The sequence below is a fragment of the Gigantopelta aegis genome, chromosome 4 (genome assembly GCF_016097555.1).
Source record: "Gigantopelta aegis isolate Gae_Host chromosome 4, Gae_host_genome, whole genome shotgun sequence".
NCBI lineage: Eukaryota > Metazoa > Mollusca > Gastropoda > Neomphalida > Peltospiridae > Gigantopelta > Gigantopelta aegis.
The window spans coordinates 68,934,497-68,947,365 of NC_054702.1; the positions used below are offsets into that span (position 1 = coordinate 68,934,497).

The window sequence follows — 12,869 nt, forward strand, 5'->3', positions numbered from 1 at the left end:
CTCAGACTCTATTAGGGTGTACACTACCAAATCAAATCCCATAGACGACAATAGTAACATATATGGCTAAAACTCCTACCTGCAACGTATCAACCGACATAAACGCCACGGATATAAATACTACCACCCCTTACACTTAAAGTGAATCAGAAAAAAATGGGGGTCAAGCTGCTTGTTTCTGAGATAACGGGTAGCGTCTATGACTACCCTAGTTTCGCACAAAATTTGAGTACTTTTTTTTACAGGTACCCCATACATATTTCAAGCACAAGGCTACTTGACACATTGGTACTAGATGAAATAAAATTGCACATTTATTTTACCCAGATGAAACTATTATTTTTTACAACCAACACACTCACATTTATAACCAATCACAGGACTTGTGGTGTTCACTTCTCTATCAAAAGTTCGGTGCACCTCCAACTTTTACCCAGCCGGAAGTTATTTGGTATTGTACTACCTATACTGATAACATACATTTTTCAAAAAGTGTCCAGCTATGTGTCTTTATGACAACCAGGATCTGGTGTATTCTGACATAAACTGACAACCTCACTGAAACTGTTGTTTCTACAGTGCAACCTAATATAATGTACCCCTCAAAAGCATATATATTGCATATAGTTTTGTACAAATGCAATATGTCATATTAAACAACAAAATGTTTTAAAATAAAACTCCTGAAGATATTTACTTTCAGTTGGGTGTGTGTACTCAGGTATATATGTAAAGACAACAAAGATAGTCAGAGTACCTCTACCCCTTTAAAGAATTCCATTAAAACACATGCACTTGATTGACCCCTAGATTATGAAGACCTTAACAGGCACATCAAAGAAATATCAGTATTAAAAAATACACTGTCTGAGGAAGGAAACACAAACATGACTGTACCTGTATGAAGTAATGACTTAATGTCCTGAACATTAGTGTTGGGAGGAAATCCTGTATGCTGGGTGTGGGTGTCTTCAAGTTACCAGGTGTGGGAATTTCAAATCCATCGGCCATGCTGATTTTCATAATGAACCATCAAAACCAATGGCAGCCACCAATATTCCTGACTATATTTTATTTATAGCCTACTGTAGTTGGAGGTTTTAATAGTTGTGATATCTGGAATAATCATGCAGCTTTAACACATTTATTTTTGATTAATTACCGAAAAAAACTATTTTCAAATCACAAAATTACCCGAACATCTATTTTCTTGCATTATTTTCTAATCCGGATGAATACAATATGTACATTAGATGTATTCCTACAATCTGTAATCCAGCATTTTATTTAGCTAGTAACATTAGGTAATACAGCTTTAACAATAAAATAAATTATCAACTTAATCCAAGGCAGATAATCAAATCTGAAAAAATTGGTTCTGAATCTAGTATAAACTCAATATGCTTTTCATGAGAGCTAACTAAGTGATTATTAAGAAACAAAAATGATCTGGAGATCTAAATATATGTTTAACAACCTTATTGTTATGTACAAATAAGAACAGAAGGCACAATAGTGACAACAAATTTAAATATGTTTTTGGTAAAGTTTTTCTTCAAATTTACTTTAAATTTTGCATAAAACTACATATTTGTCTAAAATATAACTTAGCACCCTATAAATATGTCAAAATGACAATAAAAATCAACTTCTTTACAAATTTGAGTTTTCAGAATTTCATACATAAAAAATTAACAATGTTAATGGAAACTAAAGACATTAACCCACTATTGGCACATGCTATTTTTAATATAAAAATAAATTGCTATTAAAATCTTAGTTCAGGTTGCCTATATATAATACCATATTTAAGAGCAGTTGTATATGGCAAGTCAAATACCATGTAAAAAGAAATTATTGAAATCTTTACAGTATGAATTATAGGCCAAAACCAACTTTTCTTCAGTGCTAACTTTGATTCAAACTCCATTCAGAGCCATGTACAGAGATTATTGTCAAGGTCAAGGTCATTGTGAACTTGCATGATCGAGTGATGGCTAATTAATCAACCAGTATAGTTTAATTAAATAAAATGACAAAATCATAATCGTTTTTATCATGCACTGAATATGTGCTATAGGGTGTACACTACCAAATCAAATCCCATAGACGACAATAGTAACATATACGGCTAAAACTCCTACCTGCAACGTATCAACCGACATAAACGCCACGGATATAAATACTACCACCCCTTACACTTAAAGTGAATCAGAAAAAAATGGGGGTCAAGCTGCTCGTTTCTGAGATAACGGGTAGCGTCTATGACTACCCTAGTTTCGCACAAAATTTGAGTACTTTTTTTTACAGGTACCCCATACATGTTTCAAGCACAAGGCTACTTGACACATTGGTACTAGATGAAATAAAATTGCACATTTATTTTACCCAGATGAAACTATTATTTTTTACAACCAACACACTCACATTTATAACCAATCACAGGACTTGTGGTGTTCATTTCTCTATCAAAAGTTCGGTGCACCTCCAACTTTGACCCAGCCGGAAGTTATTTGGTATTGTACTACCTATAAGAGTCTCGAGTCTAAACTCAATCTCTAATGACATCACACCCATACAATTTGTATGGTATTTTTATGATATTAGTGTCTCAGACTCTATTAGAGTCTCGAGTCTAAACTCAATCTCTAATGACATCACACCCATACAATTTGTATGGCATTGTTATGACATTAGTGTCTCAGTCTCTATTAGAGTCTCGAGTCTAAACTCAATCTCTAATGACATCACACCCATACAATTTGTATGGTATTGTCATGACATTAGTGTCTCAGACTCTATTAGTCTCAAGTCTAGACTCTAAAAGTTTTATAAGCACCAGGCCAGGTTACAAAAATCTATAAGAATCTAGTTTATTTTGACTAGCACATGATCTGTGAAGCTGGATGTATATGCCTACTAGGTAGTACTACACCAGATAATTTCTGACTGGGTCAAAGTTTGAGGTGCACTGAACTTTTGATAGAGAAGTTAACACCCAAGTCCTGTGATTGGTGATAAATGTGTGTGTTGGTTGTAAACAAAATAGTTTTATCTAGGCAAAAAATATATGCAATTTTAGTTCATCTAGTACCACTGTGTCAAGTAGCCATGTGCTTGAAACATGTATGGGGTAAATGTAAAAAAAAAAAGTACTCAAATTTTGTGCAGAACTAGGGTACCCATTATCTCTGAAATGAACAGTTTGACCCCCAATTTTTTCTGATTCATTATACGGGTGAGGGGTGGTAGTATTTATATCTGTAGTGTTTATGTCGATTGATACGCTGCAGGTAGGGTTTTATCCACATGCTACTATTGTTGTCTATGGGATTTGATTTGGTAGTATATACCCTATACTGATTTAACTGAGAAGTGTTTTTCTCCTAACAGCGATGTCGAATTCTAGAAGCAATTCTGAGAGAGAGCAACTACAACCAGATCCAGTTCCTGGTTACAGTGATGCAGCCGTCCTTACACCGTGACTTCATGTACACTGCACAGTCCTACTTCCCTACCATCCAGTTCCAGCCTGTCAGCACGCACACAAGCAGGGAAGTGAAGGTAATCACTTGGAGCAGGAGTAGTAGTTACATCAAGCACATGGGTCGAAAATTGTGCAGGAGGAAGACTAGATTGTGAGATCCAAAGTTCCTGGGAGAAGGTTGGGTCATGCTTCCTGGGAGGAGGTTGGGTCATGATCCGTGGGAGGAGGTTGGGTCATGCTCCCTGGGAGGAGGTTGAGCCATGCTTCCTGGGAGGAGGTTGGGTTATGCTTCCTGGGAGGAGGCTGGGTCATGCTCCCTGGGAGGAGGTTGGGCCATGCTCCCTGGGAGGAGGTTGGGTCATGCTCCGTGGGAGGAGGTTGGGTCATGCTCCCTGGGAGGAGGTTGGGTCATGCTCCCTGGGAGGAGGTTGGGTCATGCTCCCTGCGAGGAGGTTGGGTGATGCTTCCTGGGAGGAGGTTGAGTCATGCTTTCTGAGAGGAGGTTGGGTCATGCTTCTTGGGAGGAGGTTGAGGTCATGCTTTCCGGGAGGAGGTTGGGTCATACTTTCCGGGAGGAGGTTGGGTCATGCTTCCCGGGAGGAGGTTGGGTGATGCTGCCCAGGAAGAGGTTGGGTCATGCTCCCTGGAAGGAGGTTGGGTCATGCTCCCTGGAAGGAGGTTGGGTCATGCTCCCTTGGACAAAATATTTTTATAAAGGAAAATTCCCTTGGAGCAAGTGAAATTCCTAGATCTGGGGTTGGGTCATAGTGTCCTGGAATTTTTTTTTTTTTAAAAGGAACATTAGAGCTGAGGTGGGGTTTTGATTTCATAAATTTACACTCCTCTGCATATATGCCCGTAGCTCACTGGATAAGAGTATGTCTTGGGTCTGAAAGATTATGGGATGAGTCTCACTTAATAGTCCCATATATGTCTTCATCCACTTTATAGATTGTCCTTCATTTGTTGTTGAATATATTGATGGCTGACATCCTGTCCCGAGTCAGGACCCCGATCTTATCAGAGGCCGGACTCAATATGGGCGTGTTCAAAACCCCAGTGTTACATGAGCATGATAAACTAGTTTAAATGAAATGAAAATGATGGCTGACAATCCAAACTGGTTGTGTCCAAAGTTGTGGTTGTCAGATTAACAAGTCTTGACATTTTGTACATGTTTTCTACAACATTAAATTATTTATAACACAATTATTACAAGTCTTGTTGAAACATTTCACAACTGGAAGTCATTATAATATATATATATTCTTTCACTTATGTTTTATTCTCAGACCCGCCTTGAGAAAAAGAGACATCACCACAACTTCTACCGAGTGAAGAGTGCCTATCTCCAGATGGATGACGATGTTAGAAATCAAATCATAGACAAAGTTGTTAAACTTCCAGACATTAGCAGAAACAGCAAACATACACAGCTGAGGTAACAGCAGAATGCACACAAATCTGTGTGTTACTGTCAATATGTTTAACAATTATTTCATAACATGAGCACTGGTATTGTCAGTTGTATAAGAAAAGGCGGGACGTAGCCCAGTGCTAAAGTGTTTGCTTGATGCGTGGTCTGTCTGGGATCGATCCCTGTCGGTGGGCCCATTGGGCTATTTCTCATTCCAGCCAGTGGGCGAAAGTGCTATTTCTCATTCCAGCCAGTGGGCGATAGGGCTATTTCTCATTCCAGTTAGTGGGCGATAGGGCTATTTCTCATTCCAGCCAGTGGGCGATAGGGCTATTTCTCATTCCAGCCAGTGCACCATGACTGGTATATCAAAGGCCGTGGTATGTGCTATCCTGTCTGTGGGATGGTACATATAAAAGATACCTTGTTACTAATGGAAAAATGTAGCGAGTTTCCTCACCAAGTAGCCGCTGATTAATAAATCAATGTGCTCTTGTGGTGTCGTTAAACAAAACAAATTTCAACAGTAGTATAAGAAGTACACAAAATTAACTACAGAAAAGAAGATATTAAGCATTGCTAAGCATTGCTCTAACATTAACATTGTCACACTTTTCTAAGTTCCTTTGTATCTAGTACACACTGAGGGGAGTTACTGTATTAATTGTTACCGTAACTTAGATTATGGGGAGCCATTTAAGATGAAAGCATATTTCCCATGTATGCAATCGAGCTTTAACACTTAATCCATTTGTGGTACCGGGTACTATTTAAAGAAAAATTACCTCCTTTTGCTAAGTGGAGCTAAAAATCACTCTCTTTGAACTAGCCTCAAATAAGTGTGGTGGTGAGTCAGAGAAATACGAACTCATAACTCCCCGTAAACCGTGAGGCCCAAGTGCGTAACGAATAGCATAATAACTGATTGTATCTACCTTATATTTTATACCATAAAGAGTTATCAGAAACAAGAATTGTTTATTTGTCCAAGTTAGTTTCACTTCATAATCTGCTGTGTGAATAAGGATTTTGGGAGCATGTATACCCCCTGGAAATATTTTAACATTGAAGACTTTTGAAAGCTATTTTTAAAGAAAATCTCAGCTCCATATTCCTGGCTGGAATGGATGTACATATTCTAGTTTTGTTAGTTCTGGCCATGTCATTTATAAATGTGGTAATAATTAAACTGGGAGTCATTTACAGTATGGAATCAATAGCACACTAGACAACCCTTTTAAATTCTGTTTCAAATGGATAGCAAAATAAACATAGCAATTTAACAGTCTTTTTGTAGAGTGCACTGATATGAGTATATTTTTGTGCAAATATGTCTTGAACATAGGTTTTCAATTTGCTGAAACATGATATAACTATATTTGTTTGAAGTATGCATGCCATGGTAATACGCCATATATTTAAGATATTAGTATATTATCAATGTTATATAAACAACAGTGTTTATATATGTAACAAGAGCAGCCCATGTGATAAGTACAGTCTATGTGACTGGCATAAGTGGGTATCATAAACTACCTCTATTGCTGATTGACAAGTTGTTGTATAGATAATACTGAGCCAAATAGCTACTTTGTCTTAGAAAGTTCTGTTTAACTAACAAATTGTTGTACAGATAAAACTGAGCCAAATATATATTATCTTCAGTCTGGAAATTAATGTTACATTTTCAGTTCTTGCATATCACTACATACATACTGATTGTTATTTGACAAAGAAAAAGAAATGAAAACATTCTAACACATTTTATACAGTGGCTATTAAGTGTTTGACATATGTTGTTTGTGACACTACCACATAATATAACCTTAGCAATTAACAGAGCCATATTCAGCTTTAAATATTTTAATTAAAGGATGTTTTACGCAATTCCATTGTCATATTAGCTTACACCATTAGTTTTCTTGTCTTTAGTGATAGAGACCTTGCAGGATTTCTGTTTGATTGAGGCCCTTTTATTTACTAGAATATGTTTTACTTATTTCATTGATAAGTCAACCCCCCCCCCCCCCACCACCACCACCATTACCACCACCACCAACAACAACAACAACCTCATTGTCATGAACAGTGAAATTTCACAGCAAGTTTAAATATTTGTTATTAATGTGCACTTCTAAACAAGTGTGACTTATGGTTGAATTCTTAATTATACTTTTGTTTTTAGTTCGAGATCTTTGACAAAATCAAGAAATGGATTTAAACTAAATTTGCATCAGATGTCAAATCTTAGTGAAGCGAGAGAAAAGTGGAGAAGTGCCAACAGTGTGACCACATGTTCATCAGAAACAGAACTGAAACACTACAATGCCATCTCCAGGTAGAGTATGAGACAGAACTGAAACACTACAATACCATCACGAGGTACAGTATGAGACAGAACTGAAACACTACAATGCCATCTCCAGGTAGAGTATGAGACAGAACTGAAACACTACAATGTCATCTCCAGGTAGAGTATAAGACAGAACTGAAACACTACAATGCCATCTCCAGGTAGAGTATGAGACAGAACTGAAACACTACAATGCCATCTCCAGGTAGAGTATGAGACAGAACTGAAACACTACAATACCATCACGAGGTACAGTATGAGACAGAACTGAAACACTACAATGCCATCTCCAGGTAGAGTATGAGACAGAACTGAAACACTACAATGTCATCTCCAGGTAGAGTATGAGACAGAACTGAAACACTACAATGCCATCTCCAGGTAGAGTATGAGACAGAACTGAAACACTACAATGCCATCTCCAGGTAGAGTATGAGACAGAACTGAAACACTACAATGTCATCTCCAGGTAGAGTATGAGACAGAACTGAAACACTACAATGCCATCTCCAGGTAGAATATGAGACAGAACTGAAACACTACAATGCCATCTCCAGGTAGAGTATGAGACAGAACTGAAACACTACAATGCCATCTCCAGGTAGAGTATGAGACAGAACTGAAACATTACAATGCCATCTCAAGGTAAAGTATGAGACAGAACTGAAACACTTTATGTTATCTCAAGGTAGAGTATGAGACAGAACTGAAACACTACAATGCCATCTCAAGGTAGAGTATGAGACAGAACTGACACACTACAATGCCATCTCAAGGTAGAGTATGAGACAGAACTGAAACACTACATTGCCATCTCAAGGTAGAGTATGAAACAGAACTGAAACACTACAATGCCATCTCCAGGTAGAGTATGAGACAGAACTGAAACACTACAATGTCATCTCCAGGTAGAGTATGAGACAGAACTGAAACACTACAATGTCATCTCCAGGTAGAGTATGAGACAGAACTGAAACACTACAATGCCATCTCCAGGTAGAGTATGAGACAGAACTGAAACACTACAATGCCATCTCCAGGTAGAGTATGAGACAGAACTGAAACACTACAATGCCATCTCCAGGTAGAGTATGAGACAGAACTGAAACATTACAGTGCCATCTCAAGGTAAAGTATGAGACAGAACTGAAACACTTTATGTTATCTCAAGGTAGAGTATGAGACAGAAGTGAAACACTACAATGCCATCTCAAGGTAGAGTATGAGACAGAACTGACACACTACAATGCCATCTCAAGGTAGAGTATGAGACAGAACTGAAACACTACATTGCCATCTCAAGGTAGAGTATGAAACAGAACTGAAACACTACAATGCCATCTCCAGGTAGAGTATGAGACAGAACTGAAACACTACAATGTCATCTCCAGGTAGAGTATAAGACAGAACTGAAACACTACAATGCCATCTCAAGGTAGAGTATGAGACAGAACTGAAACACTACATTGCCATCTCAAGGTAGAGTATGAGACAGAACTGAAACACTACAATGCCATCTCAAGGTAGAGTATGAGACAGAACTGAAACACTACATTGCCATCTCCAGGTAGAGTATGAGACAGAATTGAAACACTACAATGCCATCTCGAGGTAGAGTTTGAGACAGAACTGAAACACTACATTGCCATCTCCAGGTAGAGTATGAGACAGAATTGAAACACTACAATGCCATCTCGAGGTAGAGTTTGAGACAGAACTGAAACATTTTATGTTATCTCAAGGTAGAGTATGAGACAGAACTAAAACACTGCAATGTCATCTCCAGGTAGAGTCTGAGACAGAACTGAAACACTACAATGCCATCTCGAGGTAGAGATTGAGACAGAACTGAAACACTTTATGTTATCTCAAGGTAGAGTATGAGACAGAACTGAAACACTACAATGCCATCTCAAGGTAGAGTATGAGACAGAATTGAAACACTTTATGTTATCTCAAGGTAGAGTTTGAGACAGAACTGAAACATTTTATGTTATCTCAAGGTAGAGTATGAGACAGAACTGAAACACTACAATGCCATCTCAAGGAAGAGTTTGAGACAGAATTGAAACACTACAATACCATCTCAAGGTAGAGTTTGAGACAGAACTGAAACACTTTATGTTATCTCAAGGTAGAGTATAAGAGGAAAGGTTGAGTTTGAGACAGAACTGAAACACTTTATGTTATCTCAAGGTAGAGTATAAGAGGAAAGGTTGAGTTTGAGACAGAACTGAAACACTTTATGTTATCTCAAGGTAGAGTATAAGAGGAAAGGTTGAGTTTGAGACAGAACTGAAACACTTTATGTTATCTCAAGGTAGAGTATGAGACAGAACTGAAACATTTTATGTTATCTCAAGGTAGAGTATGAGACAGAACTGAAACACTACAATGCCATCTCAAGGTAGAGTATGAGACAGAATTGAAACACTTTATGTTATCTCAAGGTAGAGTTTGAGACAGAACTGAAACATTTTATGTTATCTCAAGGTAGAGTATGAGACAGAACTGAAACACTACAATGCCATCTCAAGGAAGAGTTTGAGACAGAATTGAAACACTACAATACCATCTCAAGGTAGAGTTTGAGACAGAACTGAAACACTTTATGTTATCTCAAGGTAGAGTATAAGAGGAAAGGTTGAGTTTGAGACAGAACTGAAACACTTTATGTTATCTCAAGGTAGAGTATAAGAGGAAAGGTTGAGTTTGAGACAGAACTGAAACACTTTATGTTATCTCAAGGTAGAGTATAAGAGGAAAGGTAGAGTTTGAGACAGAACTGAAACAATACAAAGTTAAAGTTTGTTTTGTTTAACATCACCACTAGAGCACCTCAATTAATTAATCATCAGCTACTGGATGTCAAATATTTGGTAATTATGACTTGTAGTCTTCAGAGGAAATCTGTTACATTAGCAGCAATGAATCTTTTATATGCACTTACGGTATTTACAGATAGGACAACAAATACCACAATCTATGATATACCAGTTTAGTTTGAGACAACACTTTAATGCTATTTCAAAGTAAAGCCATGAGACAGAATTCAAACATTATATTTCAAGTTGTAGTACAGTTGATGCAGATTTTCAGTATATGAGATGAATCATAAATAGTACAATTTCTAAAACTTAAGCTAATATTATTAAAGTTGCAGACCCTAGTTTTAACCTGTAAAAAAAATTGACACTAAAGATGATCAGAAAAACTTTGGTTCTACAGAAATGGATAATCTAAAGAATAAAATATAAGTAATGTTCGATTTCAGTGATCATGAATGGCTCTAATAGTGAAAAATATGCTGTAGTGTTTAAAAACTAGGGTATGTTCCTTTAATGGATTACCAGCATTATAAAGGAATTATTGTTTTTAGGGAATTATGTAAAGGTTTATTAAGATGTCTACTCATCAAAAATAAATTTAAGTCTACAATTTGTTTTTTTTATACTTATGAAGGTTTATTGAGATGCCAGTTCGACGCCATATGCAAGATGAGTCAAGTCAACAGAATGTCTGGAGTAGCAACAACTCAGTGGAAAGTCTTCTGAAGAACAGCGAGAGAAGTGACTCCATTGCCAATTCAGAAAGCAACAGACGGCACAAAATGAAGGTAAATTCAGACTCATCCTCATATTTAAATAAAAATGAAAAATGTTTTCGCAATGAAACATTGTACTTATGCCATTAATTATTATACACATGTTGCACAACCAATCACAGCCAACTTATTTTCTTGTATATGTCCAAGTAAGGTTCAAGCAGGCTGTCCTGGGCACACACCTCAACTGACTGTCCAGGACAGTGAGTTAGTGGTTAGTTGTTGGTGAGAGAGAAGTCAGTGTGAGGGACTTAACGTACATACAGAGTCATTAAAACTCACTATGAGAGCAAATCCAGTACCTACCAACCGTATAATATGTCTGATGGATATAACAAGAAATACCTGCTGCTAATGGAAATTGTCCCAGGTCAGGCCACTGGCTATCCAGAGGCCGGACCCAGGACAGACATGCTCGAAACTCCAGTGGTATATGAGCATGTTAATTAATATTGGCTTGGCTTGGCTAATGGAAAAAATGTAGCAGGTTTTCTCTGAAGACAACAAGTCAAATTTAACAAATGTTTGACATTCATTATCTGATGGTTAATTAATCAATGTGCTCCAGTGATGTCGTAAAACAAAACAAATTTTACGTTTTAACTTATAAGTCTGATGTCTGAACCACTACACCAGTGAGGCCAGTTGACACTGTGTAATTGTCAGTTGATATGAATTTACTTTTCCAGCTGTGTCTGGCTGGTATTTCTGAAGAAAGTCTTTCTCAGAAACCAGCCCAGGAGAGGTTTCAGGTAAACCACTTGTGCTGTGGTGTGTTATCTAATACAGACTGATCACCAATGTATCGATTTATTAACATAACAATGTGGCTTGCATAATTTAAGTGTCTACATAACAATGTGATTTGCATAACTTATGTTTCTACATAACAATGTGATTTTCATAACTTATGTGTATACATAACAGTGTGATTTGCATAATGTATATATCAACACAACATTGTGGCTTTCATAAGTTACGTGTTAACACAGATGATCAATGCTTATAAAAATATGAGTTTGAAATTGAGCTTTAAACATAAATTCCAGACTGTAATGTACAGACATTTGATTATTAGGCAATTATTTACAGTTAAATTGCATATTATTTACAACATATAGCTTATATAACCAGGGGTCTAATTCATTAAACTCTCACAACTTTGCGATCTCGCAGTGCAATGTTAAAAGAATTGCAAAGAGGACGCTTTGTTGTCTAGCAGAGCCTAAGAGACCTTTGTGAATTAGGCCCCAGTAGTGGAAAATCAAATGTTTTTGGTCATCCTGATGGTTGTACTACCGGTAGCTTATAATTTATTTTTATCTGAAATAGAAAAGGTACATACATCAGAAGTGTTGTTAGTGGCTTTAACGTTGATGTTTAGGCAAGACTGTAAAGTTTTTATAAGCTTGATCCAAATTTCTTTACCACTTTTATCATTGACATTAACTCTTTCATTGTTAATTATTAGTGGTTAACGGGTGAGAAAAGACACGGCCATTGTGCCATCATGCAATACCAGTACTCTGAAGTCTGTTTAACTCAATATTACACCAAACTGTTTTCATTAATCTTATTTTTATTTTATTCTTTCTTAGTACCGGGTACATATCAAGAGCTGATAACCAGAGCTGGTTATGTTCACTTGTAATGGAACTGAGACTAGTTCACTCTTTTTGTTTTTAAATGTAGTTAATTTTGGGGTACAGATATGTAATAAGAGGGGTGGAAAATGATATAATTTGAATAAATTAATGAAATTGCTTTTTTTCAGGATTTTTTAAAGCATATTTTAAATGTTAAAATATGTTAATCTAAAAGCCATGACTTTGGGCATACCCAGTTCTAATGTTGAGTCCTTGATTTGATAGCTATGTAATTATGCTTAGTCATGATGAGAGCTACAGGTCTGAAAAGTTCAAGAACAATTTACACATTGTTTGCGAAATTCTGGTTTTACGTAACCCATTTTTCATCCCAATATTTACATGGTCATGACAAGTTATAT

The 12,869-nt window shown here is 36.8% G+C and overlaps 1 protein-coding gene across 1 annotated transcript in view; it reads left to right on the forward strand.

The window, feature by feature from the left end:
- Positions 1–12,869, forward strand: part of LOC121372218 (F-box/WD repeat-containing protein 7-like) — a 39,206-nt gene that overhangs the window by 15,012 nt on the left and 11,325 nt on the right. Inside the window, exons 2-6 of the mRNA XM_041498503.1 lie at positions 3,394–3,564; positions 4,780–4,928; positions 7,090–7,242; positions 10,720–10,873; positions 11,551–11,613. Coding sequence (XP_041354437.1) covers positions 3,394–3,564; positions 4,780–4,928; positions 7,090–7,242; positions 10,720–10,873; positions 11,551–11,613 — 690 coding nt within the window. The remainder of the gene's footprint in view (positions 1–3,393; positions 3,565–4,779; positions 4,929–7,089; positions 7,243–10,719; positions 10,874–11,550; positions 11,614–12,869) is intronic.